General features: G+C 39.2%; 1 protein-coding gene across 1 annotated transcript; it reads right to left on the reverse strand.

The window, feature by feature from the left end:
* Positions 1–1,311: 1,311 nt before the first annotated feature.
* LOC121140148 (heat shock cognate 71 kDa protein-like) lies at positions 1,312–6,493 on the reverse strand. The gene is given in 3 exon segments (XM_040744858.1): positions 1,312–2,401; positions 2,403–2,480; positions 6,467–6,493. Coding segments are annotated over 3 exon segments (1,038 nt in total). The 3' UTR covers positions 1,312–1,468.
* Between the last annotated feature and the right edge of the window lie 6,932 nt (positions 6,494–13,425).

The following is a 13,425-nucleotide window of genomic DNA, read 5'->3' on the forward strand; positions in this document are numbered from 1 at the left end:
ATTCTGATTTGCTCACTTCTCCATGTCCAAATCCAAAAGCAATTCCTGGGATTTGGTATTGTTTTCACTCATTTCACACTAAGAGATAAGGTGAATATCAGATTTTACCCATAAGAATATCAGATTTTACCCATAAGAATTTTGAAGAAAAAGTGTATGTCTTCAAAGTGCCAGAATGGTAGTCTAGTTACTGTATTGACATCTGCTGGAAAGTCACCTAGAGTAAGTCAAGTTGTGAATGTTGACCCAGTACTAAGCAGCAACAATATATCCTGTATGTGTGTTCCCCCCATAACATAATATCTTTATTAATTGTTTCAGAATTTTATACAATACTATCTGATCACACTTGCTTCCCATTCCTCCCAGGTCCACCCTCCTGTTCTTGCATCCTTCCACAAAAAGAGAAAAGTATACCAAGTCCAATTTGTGTTCTTCATTTACACCCATTGGAGCATGGTCAAGCTCCTGGTGGCCAGTCCCTTAAAGAAAAATGAGTCCTGCCCACCAGACCCCTGCCGGAAGCCATCAACTGTAAAGGATTACACTTCAGCATCCTTATCCCAAGATTTAATAGTTTCCTGTCTGGACTGCTTCATTTTTTGGAGGGTGGGGTGAGAGAGGTTGTCACAGAAGCCTTCAATGCCTCTTAGTCTCAGTTATGAGTCTGCAGTCATCAATACCACTGTAAAAGAAGCTTCCTTGCCTATGGCAGTCAGCAGCAGCACAGATCACAGACACCAGTGTGTCCTCCAGTGGTAGGAGGGAATGCAGACATCAGCATTATTTCCAGTGGCAGTATGGATAATGGACATTGACATGGTCTCCAGCAGTAGCACTCAACTATGGTCTCACCAATGGGATCTTTAGCATCATGGATGTCAACATGGCTTCCAGCAGTGTCTAAATGCATTATCTACCACTAAAGAAAGGAGCAAAGGAGCCAGAAGACATTTGAACAAAATCCAGTGAGATTGGATAGCTTTACATAAGATGCAAAGGAGAAAGCTTTTGGGAACAAAATAATGCATAGAAATAAGCCCAGAAAAGTAGTATTGAGATGAATGAATGAATGAATGAATGAATGAATGTAGAAAATAGTAAACCCATACCAATGCAAGGAAGTCTCCACTTGCCTTGTTTCTATATGCCCTGACTTACTGTTGTCTTTCGGCTTCTCTCAGTGAAACTTTTCCTTCAATTAAGTTCTTCTGAGTTTCTTTTTTTTATAGTTTTATTTAGACATTCCATTTTCCACCTTATTAGACATTGCATTTTCCATTTAGGATACAGTGCTTATAAAGTGCAATGTTTTTATTCTGTGCACATGTTCCATGTTCAAGTATTGAGAATGCCCAGTAATTTATTGTTAGCAGTTTAAGTTTAAAAACTGCCATGAAACTTTGCTAAATTTGGGTCCTTCAAATGTTTCCCTGTGGAACAATGCTACACCTCTGCTTGGACTGACTTAATCCACCTCTTCAATGGTAGGCCCTGAAGAAGCACCACCAGATGGAGGAGCTCCACCACCAGGGAAGCCCCCAGGCATTCCTCCAGGCATGCCACCAGCACTCTGGTACAGCTTGGTAATGATGGGGTTGCAGACTTTCTCCAGTTCCTTCTGCTGGTGTTCAAATTCTTCCTTTTCTGCAGTCTGATTCTTATCCAGCCAACTGATGATCTCATTACACTTGTCTAGGATCTTCTGTTTGTCCTCATCATTGATCTTGCCTTGAAGTTTCTCATCTTCAACTGTTGCTTTCATGTTGAAAGCATAGGACTCCAGTGAATTCTTGGAGGAAACCTTATCTCTCTGCTTCTCATCTTCAGCTTTGTACTTCTCAGCTTCCTGGACCATGCGTTCAATATCCTCCTTGCTCAAGCGGCCCTTGTCATTGGTGATGGTGATCTTGTTCTCCTTGCCAGTGCTCTTATCTACAGCAGAGACATTGAGGATGCCATTGGCATCGATGTCAAAAGTGACTTCAATCTGAGGCACACCACGGGGTGCTGGAGGGATGCCTGTAAGTTCAAACTTTCCAAGCAGGTTGTTATCCTTGGTCATGGCCCTTTCACCTTCATAGACCTGAATGAGCACACCGGGCTGATTGTCAGAGTATGTAGTGAAAGTCTGTGTCTGCTTAGTAGGAATGGTGGTATTGCGCTTGATGAGGACTGTCATGACTCCACCAGCAGTTTCAATACCAAGGGAAAGAGGAGTGACATCCAACAGCAGCAAATCCTGAACATTCTCAGACTTGTCACCAGACAGAATGGCGGCCTGAACAGCTGCACCATAAGCAACAGCTTCATCAGGGTTAATGCTCTTGTTCAGTTCTTTCCCATTGAAGAAGTCCTGCAGAAGCTTCTGAATCTTGGGGATTCTGGTAGAACCACCCACCCAGGACAATGTCATGGATCTGTGACTTGTCTAGTTTAGCATCTCGAAGGGCCTTTTCTACAGGGTCAATTAAGTTCTTCTGAGTTTCTTAATGCTCTCAAATTCTTCTGTAACTTCTCCATAAATGAAACCACAAACTCAAAGTTTCTGTTATTTCTCTTTCCCCACCTTCATCTTCTTTCTTCCTGCAATTCTTTCTCATTTTTTCTTTTCTCCTCTCTGTCTTTATCACTTTTGTCAATCTGCTCTTTCCCTTCTTCATCACATTGTTTTCCTTAAAATATTGGTTATTCTGTCATTGTGTCGAAATCCTCTTCGGTACTAAATCAAAACTACTCCAAAAAGGCAGGCTTGAAATTGCCTGTTAACCTCTATGTAACAAGTAAAATAGCCATAAATAAATATATAGATAGATTTAACACACCCACACATACACACACACACATACACTCCCTGTATCTGTGCCTAGACTGGGAAGGAGTTGAGAAATGTGTATGCAGGGAGTGCAAACCTCTACAGCCACTTTGGAAATCAGTATAGTGGTTTCTCCAGAAAACGGGAACCAGTCTACCTCAAGATTCAGCAATTCAACTCTTAGGCATACACCCAAAGGATGCACATTCATACAAGGACATCTGTTCAACTATGCTCATAGCAGCATTATTTGTAATAGCCAACATGTAGAAACAACCTAGATGCCCTTCGACTGAAGAATGGATACCAAAAATGTGGTATATTCACATAACAGAGTACTATTCGGTGGGAGGAAAAAATGGAATATTGAAATTTGCAGGCAAAAGGATGGAACTTGAAGAAACCATCCTGAGTGAGATAACCCAGCCACAGAAAGACAAACATGGTATGCGCTCACTCATTTAAGCATATTAGACGTAGAGAAAAAGATTATTAGCCTATAATCCACACCTCCAGAGAAGCTAGGAAACAAGGAGGACCATAAGAGAGGCATACATGGTCCCCCAGTGAAGGGGGAAGGGACAAGAGCCCCTGAACAAATGGGGAGCATGGGGGAGAGGGGAGGGAGGTAGGAGAAAGAAGAGGGGAGAGGAAGAGGGGGGAGGAGAACATCAGGGGTCAGGAAGATTGAGCAGGGAGAGGAATAGAGGAGGACAAGAAAGAAACACACCAATAGAGGTAGCCACTATAGGTTTAAAGAGAAATCTGGCACTAGGGAATTGTACAGAGATCCACAAGGATGACCTAAGCAATAGTGGAGAGGCTGCCTTAAATGCCTGTCCCCTATAATGAGATTGATTACATGCCATCCTAGAGCCTTCAGCCAGTAGCTGACAGAAGCAGAGATCCACAGGCAAGCGCTGAGCCAAATTCCTGGAATCCAGTTTCAGAGAGGGAGGAGGGTCAAGACCAAGCTGGAAAAACTCACAGAAACAGCTGAACTGAACAAGTGGCAACTCATGGACTCCAGTCTGACAGCTGGGGAACCAACACAGGACCAAACCAGGGCCCCTGAACGTGGGTGTCAGCTAGAAGCACTGCGAAGTCTATGGGGCCTCTGGCAGTGGAACCAGGATGTGTCCCTAGTGCATGAATGGACTTCAGGAGCCCCTTTCCCATGGAGGGATACTCTCTTAGCCTAGATACACAGGGGAGGACCTAGGCCCTGCCCCAAATGACTTGACAGATTTTGAATATTCCCTCATGGAAGGCCTCACCCTCCCTGGGGATTGGATGGGGAGATTGGATGGGGGGAGGGTCCATGGGAGGGATGGGAGGATGGGAGGGAGAGGAAACTGGGATTGATATGTAAAATAAGTTTGTTTCTAATTTCAATAAAATCTATTATTAAACAAGAGAAGTGTAGCTGAATGTTTTGTATGGCTTTTAGCGTCCAAATATCTAAAGCCTGATATGTGACGATCTACTGTTTAGAATTGAATTTTTGTCATCTAAAACTGGTCAAAGGCTTATAAATTTGGAAATTATTATTATTTATTAGAATTGCAATGGCATTTAAGCATTCATTGTGAATTATTTTAAAGTAACAATGAGTTATAAATACATATTGACACTCAGAATTATGAAAATATACAGTTTCTGTTACTATAACAGAATTTAGGCTGAGAGGTTGTATAACTAATTCAGCTGTATCTGAACACAGCTGTGAAATGTCAAAGTTTCTGGAATATCGATTTTATATTGTGCGCTATAAAAAAGAGATAAGTCACGACATGATAAGGAGTAGCATCTATTCTATTGCAATCTAAATCTTGTAATCAGTTCAACACATATTTTAAAGCACATTATGCAATACACTAAAAATAATGATTTTGAGACAAATTAAACTATAACAGCCTCAAATCAGTTTGCCCACACAGTTAATATGTTGATTAATGTCCTGTTAAGACTGAGACACTCATCTTTATCTCGTTACTCAACCCAGCGTTTTCCCACAGCTATTGAGAAAAATGTAATTATTACTCTAAATTATGTTATTATTAACTTTCAAATGGTGCTCCCTGATAAACAGCAGCACAAAACAAAGGATAGTAAGGAGTGAGTGAGCAAGAGTGCAGCTACGTTGGTATGTGGGACCACTGCCTTTCAAATCTTTCTGAGGCTGAAAGGAAGTGAGGACGGTGTTCTTACTATCAAGAAAGCATGATATCAAGGGCTTTAAATATTGATGTCCTGGAGCCTGCATTTGTCAAATAAAATACAGCTGACAATAATTCCAAACATTGAATTCCGTTCTGGAAATGTGTGAATACAGAAGTCTCTTCTCATGTGCCCATATTTATGGATTCTTGACAGAGTGATCAGCACAAAGGTTACTCACCCCAATATTGTCGTATTTTTTTCTAATATCTGAAGTTTCAGAAGGAGCATTTCTTGGTGACCTTTACCTAAAACAAGCATGAGTTCAGAAGCAGAGCTCTGGGATCAGATCACACCTGTGTACTTAAACTGACTACTTGCCTCTTCTATCTTGTCAGAGATATTATACAATGCAAAATTACAAAGCATTTTGAAATTCTTAAAAGATAATGTACCAATGCTCTGTTTGAATTTCAAAACTAAGATGAATCTTTTCAGAGTTATGTTTTTGACATTATTATTATGCAAAATGGCATTTTCATGCATTAACTCCCAGAAGAACACTGAGAGATACCCAGTAACATTATCATATTCAATAAAGGAGATTACACCAGAGTTTGATGGCTGCAGTTCCTTTGCCTTGATTACTAAAAAGGACAAATTATTAAAGTACTTCCATCTGTATAAAACTACTCATATTCTAAGAAATTTTAATAACATGCCTAGAATCTAATAGATGAGAAATGAGCATTAGCACTGATATTCCATAGTTGGTGAGGCTGAGGACCAGAAGGATGGTGAGGTTTAGCTGAGAAAACATCAGTGAATCAGGAGATGAAGACTGGTGAGATTTGGGAATGCAACATTGCCAATATCATTGAAGACATAGAGTGAGGTGAATAAAACACAATAGAATCAGAGTTACCGAAGGGAAAATTGATAGAAAGCCACTGTCACTTAAGCTCAGAGAAGGTCTGTGATTTGGCTAAGATCATATAAATAATTGGCGATGGGGTCTCCCGAGAAGCTATGGTGGGTCCAATCAATATCAAGCATAAGAAGAGCATTCCAGCGAGCCAAAGCTAATAACAAAGACATATTCAGGGTCAGGTAGATGACTGCAGATAACATAAGTGATCAAAATAGATATAGTCTTCGTACTTTAGGAAATACAGAGTTAGGGATACTGTAAGACATGCCACGAGTCTGTCTTCATTTTTTCTAAAAATTTCTGAGTTATAAAATAATGACTTACACAGTTATACTAGTTTTTATGTAAACAAGATGCACACTGAATTAGAAGTTTTGTCTCAAATATGTTAGATATATGAACTTTGATATAAAATGATATATCTTAACAGATCACTACTACTCTCTATCACATCACATTTTTCATTACAATTTTTTTGAGTATCAGATGACAAACTGAGAGTCAATTATTATCTGGCCGGCAAACCAAAGCCACCTTCTTACTTACCTGGATGATGTTACCTGACCCACTCTTATCATGGGATTCATGTTAGTCTAAGAGGCTATCATGTATAGGAATGCAGTCTAGACTAAAACTACCATAATCCAAGTTAATGAAAAATTATACTTTGCCTTATTAGATTTAACATGAAACCAGAATATAGAAGAAAAGTAAATACTTACTTCTAGGACAGATTCATATTTACATTAGGCTCATGTTAAGTCTTGCTTCATATACAAGCTCTTGAGATCAATCACAGTGTGATGATATCAAAGAAGTTAAGTTTGTATCTGGTCTTCGGTATTCACCAACTGTACTGGTGCCCACGCAGGAAACCATTACTCCATTTATCATTCAATAGTTTTGAAGGTCCTTGTTATCATTTTTTTGTAGCCATGAGCCCTCATACTCCATTAGTGTTCTGCCCACTACATGAAACAATTGCACAGACCTTGTGACAGCCTGGACAAGGAATCCATGAATCTGCCTGAGCTGTCACATGGCTAGCTGTACATGGGGACCTTACTTCTTTTCTGATTCCAATAGAGGACCGAAGCATACTTCTGTCAGTTCTTAGGGTTCTAAGCACTTCTGGGGTTCTGATTCTCCTTCACAAGGCAGCAGAAGGAAACAGCGGTTTCTATTATGAGGAACTCTATTGATCACCCAATGCTGTCTTGATTCTCTCAAGTTTGGCACCTGCTCCTCTGAGCTTGATGTAGGGGTCAGGAAACATTTCTTATAAATGATCATATTCTTTCAAACACTTTCCTTTCTTCAGAACTCCTTCCATTGTGCTAAAAACCTCAGCTTCTAAATCAGAAAAATCAGGCAAGTATATTCTTTTCATCTCTAATCCCCTCCCAAGAAAATGAACATGGAGTTATTTAAGCTATCAATTATAATAGGTTGAAAAAGAATATCAGGTAATTCATTTCAAAATTGCAGCTGCCGTTTCTTGCCCAGTTTATAGTTTATTTCCTCTAAGTAACAAGGTGTTATAATTCATCCAAACCTTGGTATTTCTAATTGTGGGAAAGCAACTACAGGTAAATAATAGAAAGGGGGAGGCAGGTAAAGTTTTTTATATAAAATGAGCTATGTTGGTTATGTATGGAGTAAATTATATCAATTACACAGCTCAAATCTTTGCTTCTCGATGACTTTTAGATTTTTCTTTCCCCACTTTCTGTATACCAAACACTTTGCAATGTAAAAATTTAGTCACCTACAGAAGTAGAAGGAAATGGCTTAACAACAAATATCTAATGTAACTAATAATGAATGATTTACCGACACAAAAAATAGTATAAGGACCTATTCCCTAGATGCAGTAAATATGACAGACTTAAATCTGGTAACTCTTAGTTTGGGCTGAAACTTGTATTTATGTACCGTTTTAGTTGCAATGGTATTGAATCTAATCACAGATATCAGGCAAGCGCTCTGCCAAACAATCCATAACTACAACCCCAAAGCTTGCATTTTTAACCTATATAAAACATACTTTTTGTAGAAGACAAGCCTGCATAGCATACAAATACTTCATCAAAAATCACGTTACATATACACTGGAGGTGTAAGTAAGTTAAAATGTATTTCTGGTTCCTGGTCTTAAGCACAGGCCACCAGAATGTGGAAAATGCCATTATGTGACCACTCAATTGCTTTTTCTCTGAGTCAGACACAAATTATCAGAATTCCTTCTTAGCATCTGAAGGAAGCCAAAAGGAGTTATGTAAGTTCCAACTTAAAACAACTAAGAATTTTTTTTAGGTGAGAGAGGAAGCTGACAGAACAACAACAACAACAAAAAAACCAATTGGGTGTGGAGCAAAGATTGAAGGCTTGTTTTTTTTTTTAATCCGTCTCTATTTCCAACAAGACTCAGGCTGTGAGTAAAGCTGTTAGAGTCTGAATATAGTCCTCTAGGCAATAGCAGCATTGCTGAGCTATGCCTTCAGGGTTAGTCACATCTCAGATGTTCCACTGTTTCCTCTCATGAGTCATCTCATGCCCCTGAGAGCATCTCCTTTTCAACTTGGCAACATGAAAGAAACTCTTCATATTACTTTCATATCATGGCTTTTGAAAATCAATCTTTATGTAACCTAAATCAATGAGAAAAATACAATGTGGGAGGAAGACACTACTCACCAGGAGACCTGGCATCATATAAGATCTTTATTCTGCCACCAAAGACAGTGCAAAGTAAACAAACCCTTCAGTCCAAAAGGGAGATGGCTGGGATGAGCTAAAATATCTTAGCCATTTTAACTGATGTGTTTTTCCTGTGTTTTTTATAGATTCACCCAGAGGTTTATCCAGTTACTTTCCAAAATTCAGAGTGAATCCCACAGGTGATTTCTGAATCCTTTCTTCTTTCTCCATGTCAGAAAAAGAGACAATACATGCCATGTCAATAACACTGTTTATACATCAATATAAAATCCTGGGTATGAAATATATAACATGAACTGTGAGGTAAATCAGCTGATATTCTCCAGCTAAGGAAGAGAAGACTTGGGCCAAGAAACTTCTTGGGTAGTTTTCTTCCCTTAGTATGTTGTATGGTTGTATGCTTAAAGCTGGGTGTAGCTTTCAGTTTGTTTGTTTTTTTACAAGGTTACCCTCAGAATTAGTTTATGAGACCAAGCGAACAGGAGCCTGAAGAGAGAGCTGGTACACTTCTGCCCACACTAGGGGCAGAGGACAGAGGTGAGCACCCGGTCCCCCTCTTAGACCCGATTTTCTCCTGCTCGCCCTCTCTTGGAACCCCTGGCTTGAGGACAGCAGCCAGGTTGACTCCGCCGGAGGGACACCCAAGTGACCAGGAACCTGTAGAGAGAGCTGGGCCACTTCTGCCCACACTCAGGGCAGAGGTCAGAGCCAGGTCGACTTCCCTGGAAGGACAACCAAGCAACCAGGAGCCTGTGGGGACAGCTGCTCCACTTCCACCCAAACCCAGGGCAGAGGGCAGAGAGCAGAGGCCAGAGAGTAATGGATTTGCTTGCATCCACCTGTAGGAGTGAACCCCACAAAATTATCCGCCCATGAGGGCAGGGACAAGTCAATTAGCACAGGTAGAGATAAAAGGAAGCCAAAGGAAAAAGGACCTCCTGTTTTGGAAGCCGGCCAAGCTTCTGACTCCAAACTTGTGTGATTCTCTCTCTCTGGTAAATAAATATATTGTATTCCCTATAGCATTGACTATCATCATTGCCCACCAAAAGGGAACCCTGGTTGCCTACCCACCAGGAGAGGAAGAGACTTTTTCTACACCCATTGGAAGAAGTGATGGGGAAAAGGCAATATAAGAACACACTCAGCAACAGAAAAACAAATATGACACCAGCAGAGTCTAGAGATTCTACACCAGTAAGACCTGAACACCCCAATGTGGATGAAGCAGAAGAGAATGGCCTTAAAAACACCTTCATGAAAATGATAGAGGCCCTCAAAGGCGATATGAGAAAATCCCTTAAAAGAAATGGAAGAAAAAACCAAACCAAAAAATGCAAGAAATAGGAGAAAAAACAAACCAAAAATTCCAAAAAAATGGAAGGAAGGGAAGAAAACACGAAGCAAATTACAAGAAACAATTCAAACACTGCAAGGATTAAAAGCTGACATGGAGACAATAAAAAAACACAGTCTGAAGGAATGCTGAAAATCGAAAAACTGGGGAAACAGACAGGTACTACAGACGCAAGCATAACCAACAGTATACAAGAGATGGAAGAGAGAATCTCAGGTGTTGAAGACACACTAGGAGAAATATATTCATCAATCAAAGAAAATCTGAAGTTCAAGAAATCCCTAACACAAAATATCCAGGAAATATGAGACACCATGAAAAGACCAAACCTAAGAATAATAGGTATAGAAGAGGGTGAAGAAACCCAATTGAAAGAGACAGACAACATATTCAACAAAATCATAGTAAAAAACTTTCCCAACCTAAAGTAAGACAGGCCAATGAAGGCACAAGAAGCTTACAAAACACTAAATAGAGTAGATCACAAAAAGGTCCCCTTGCCACATAATAATCAAGACCCCAAGCATACAAAATAAAGAAAGCATACTTAGAGCAGCTAAGAAAAAAGGTCAAATAACATATAAAGGCAAACCTATAAGAATTACACCTGACTTCTCCATGGAAACTCTGAAAGCCAGAGGTCCTGGATAGATATTCTATCAACATTAAGAGACCACGGATGCCAGCCCAGACTACTATACCCAGAAAAGCTTTTAATCACTATAGATGGAGAAAGCAATATATTCCATGACAAAACCAGATTTAAACAATTCATATCCACTAATCCAGCCCTACAGAAAGTCCTGTAAGGAAAACTCCAGTCCAAAGATGTTAACTACAACCAGGAAAACATAGTAAATAGATAATCCCACTTTACCAATACCCAAAAGAGAAAAGGGATGGAAATCCACATACAATTCCACAAAGAACAACCATTCCAAAACAAACAAGAACCAGCAATCAAAGGTCAATAATATCCCTTGATATAATGGTCTTATATCGCCCATAAAAAGGCACAGGCTGACAGAATGGATTCGAAGACAGAACCCATCCTTCTGCTGCATACAAGAAACAAACCTCAGCCTCAAAGACAGAGTTAAGGGTTGGGAAAATATTTTCTAATAAAATGGCCCCAAGAAACAAGCAGGGGTAACAATCCTAATATCTAGCAAACTAGAATTTAAACAGAAATCAATCAAAAGAGATAAAGGAGATCATTTCATGTTCATCACAAGAAAAATCCACCAAGATGAAGTCTCGATTCTGAACATCTATGCCCCAAATACAAAGGCATCTACATTCATAAAATAAACATTACTAAAACTCAAACCACACATAAAACCTCACAAACCAATAGTGGGAGACTTCAACACACAACTATCACCACTAGACAGGACTACAAGACAGAAATTTAACAATGAAACAAAGGAACTAATAGAGGTTATGACCCAATTGGGTTTGACAGACATCTACCAGCCCATTCCATCCAAACACATAAGAATATACCTTCTTCTCAGCACCACATGGAACCTTCTCAAAAATTGACCACATACTTGTCAACATACCAAACCTCACCAGGTACAAAAAAGTTGGAATAACTCCACGTATCTTATCAGACAACCATACTTTAAAGTTAGAGTTCAACAATAACACAAACTGCAGGAACCTTACAAACTCATGGAAATTGAATAATGAGCTATTGCACCATGCCTGGGTCAAAGAAGAAATAAAGAAGAAATTAAAGACTTCCTAGAATTCAATGAGAATGAAGACACAACATATCAAAACTTATGGGACACTTCGAAAGCAGTGCTAAGAGGAAAGTTCATAGCACTAAGTGCCCACATTAAGAAACTGGAGAATAGTTACATTAGAGAACAAACAGCACAGCTGAAAGCTCTAGAACACAAAGAAGCAAACTCACACAGGAGGAGTAGACACCAGGAAATAATCAAATTGAGGGCTGAAATCAATAAAGCAGAAACTAGGAAAACAATACAAAGAATCAATGTAACAAAGAGTTGGTTCTTTGAGAAAATCAACAAGATAGACAACCTTTATCTAAACTCAACAAATGGCAGAATGTGAACATGTGAACATGCAAATTAACAAAATCAGAAATGAAAAGGGGGACATAACAACAGACACTGAAGAAATCCAGAGAATCATCAGGTCATACTTTGAAAGCCTGTACTCCACAAAATTCGAAAATTTAAAGGAAATGGATGACTTCCTGGATAGATATCACCTGCCAAAATTAAATCAAGAACAGATAAGCAATTTGAATAGACCTATAACATCTAAGGAAAATAGAAACAGTCATCAAAAGTCTCCCAACCAAAAAGAGCCCAGGGCCAGAGGGCTTCAGTACAGAATTCTACCAGAAATTCAAAGAACAGATTATACCAATTCTCCTCAAAGTATAGCATGCAATAGAAGCAGAAGGGTCTTTGCCAAACTCTTTTTACAAGGCTTCAATAACATTGATACAAAGACACAACTAAAAAAGAGAACTTCAGACCAATTTCCCTCATGAATATTGATGCAAAAATACTCAATAAAATGCTGGCAAATCGGATCCAAGAACACATCAGAAAACTCATCCACCATGATCTAGTAGGCTGCATTCCAGGGAACTAGGGTTGGTTTAACATAGGAAAATCCATCAATGTAATCCACCATATAAACAAGCTGAGGAACAAAAATAACATTATCATCTCACTAGATGCTGAAAAAGCCTTTGATAAAATCCAATGCCCCTTCATGATAATGGTCTTGGAGAGATTTGGGATAACAGGAACATACCTAAACATGATAAAAGCTATATACAGCAAACCAACAGCCAATATCAAACTAAATGGACAGAAACTCAACACAATTCCTCTAAAATCAGGAACAAGGCAAGGCTGTCCCCTTTCCCCATACCTCTTCAATATTGTACTTGAAGTTCTAGCTAGAGCAATAAGACAACAAAAGGAGATCAAGGGGATACAAATTGGAAAGGTAAAACTTTCACTATTTGAAGATGACATGATAGTTTACATAAGTGATGCAAAGAACTCTACCAGGGAACTCTTTCAGCTGATTAACACCTTCAGCAAAGTGTCAGGATACAAGATCAACTCAAGAAAATCAGTAGCCCTACTATATATAGAAGATAAGAGGGCTGAGAAAGAAATCATAGAAACATCACCCTTTACAATTGCCACACAGAAGATAAAATACCTTGGGGTAATGCTAACCAAACAAGTGAAAGACCTGTATCGCAAGAACTTTGAGTCTTTAAAGAAAGATATTAAAGAAGACACCAGAAAATGGAAAGATCTCCCATGCTCTTGGATACGTAGGATCAATGTAGTAAAAATGGCAATCCTGCCAAAAGCAATCTACAGACTCAATGAAATCCCCATCAAAATCCCAGCACAATTCTTCACAGACCTT

This window comes from Mesocricetus auratus, unplaced genomic scaffold (assembly GCF_017639785.1).
Source record: "Mesocricetus auratus isolate SY011 unplaced genomic scaffold, BCM_Maur_2.0 Super-Scaffold_100004, whole genome shotgun sequence".
NCBI classification, from domain to species: domain Eukaryota; kingdom Metazoa; phylum Chordata; class Mammalia; order Rodentia; family Cricetidae; genus Mesocricetus; species Mesocricetus auratus.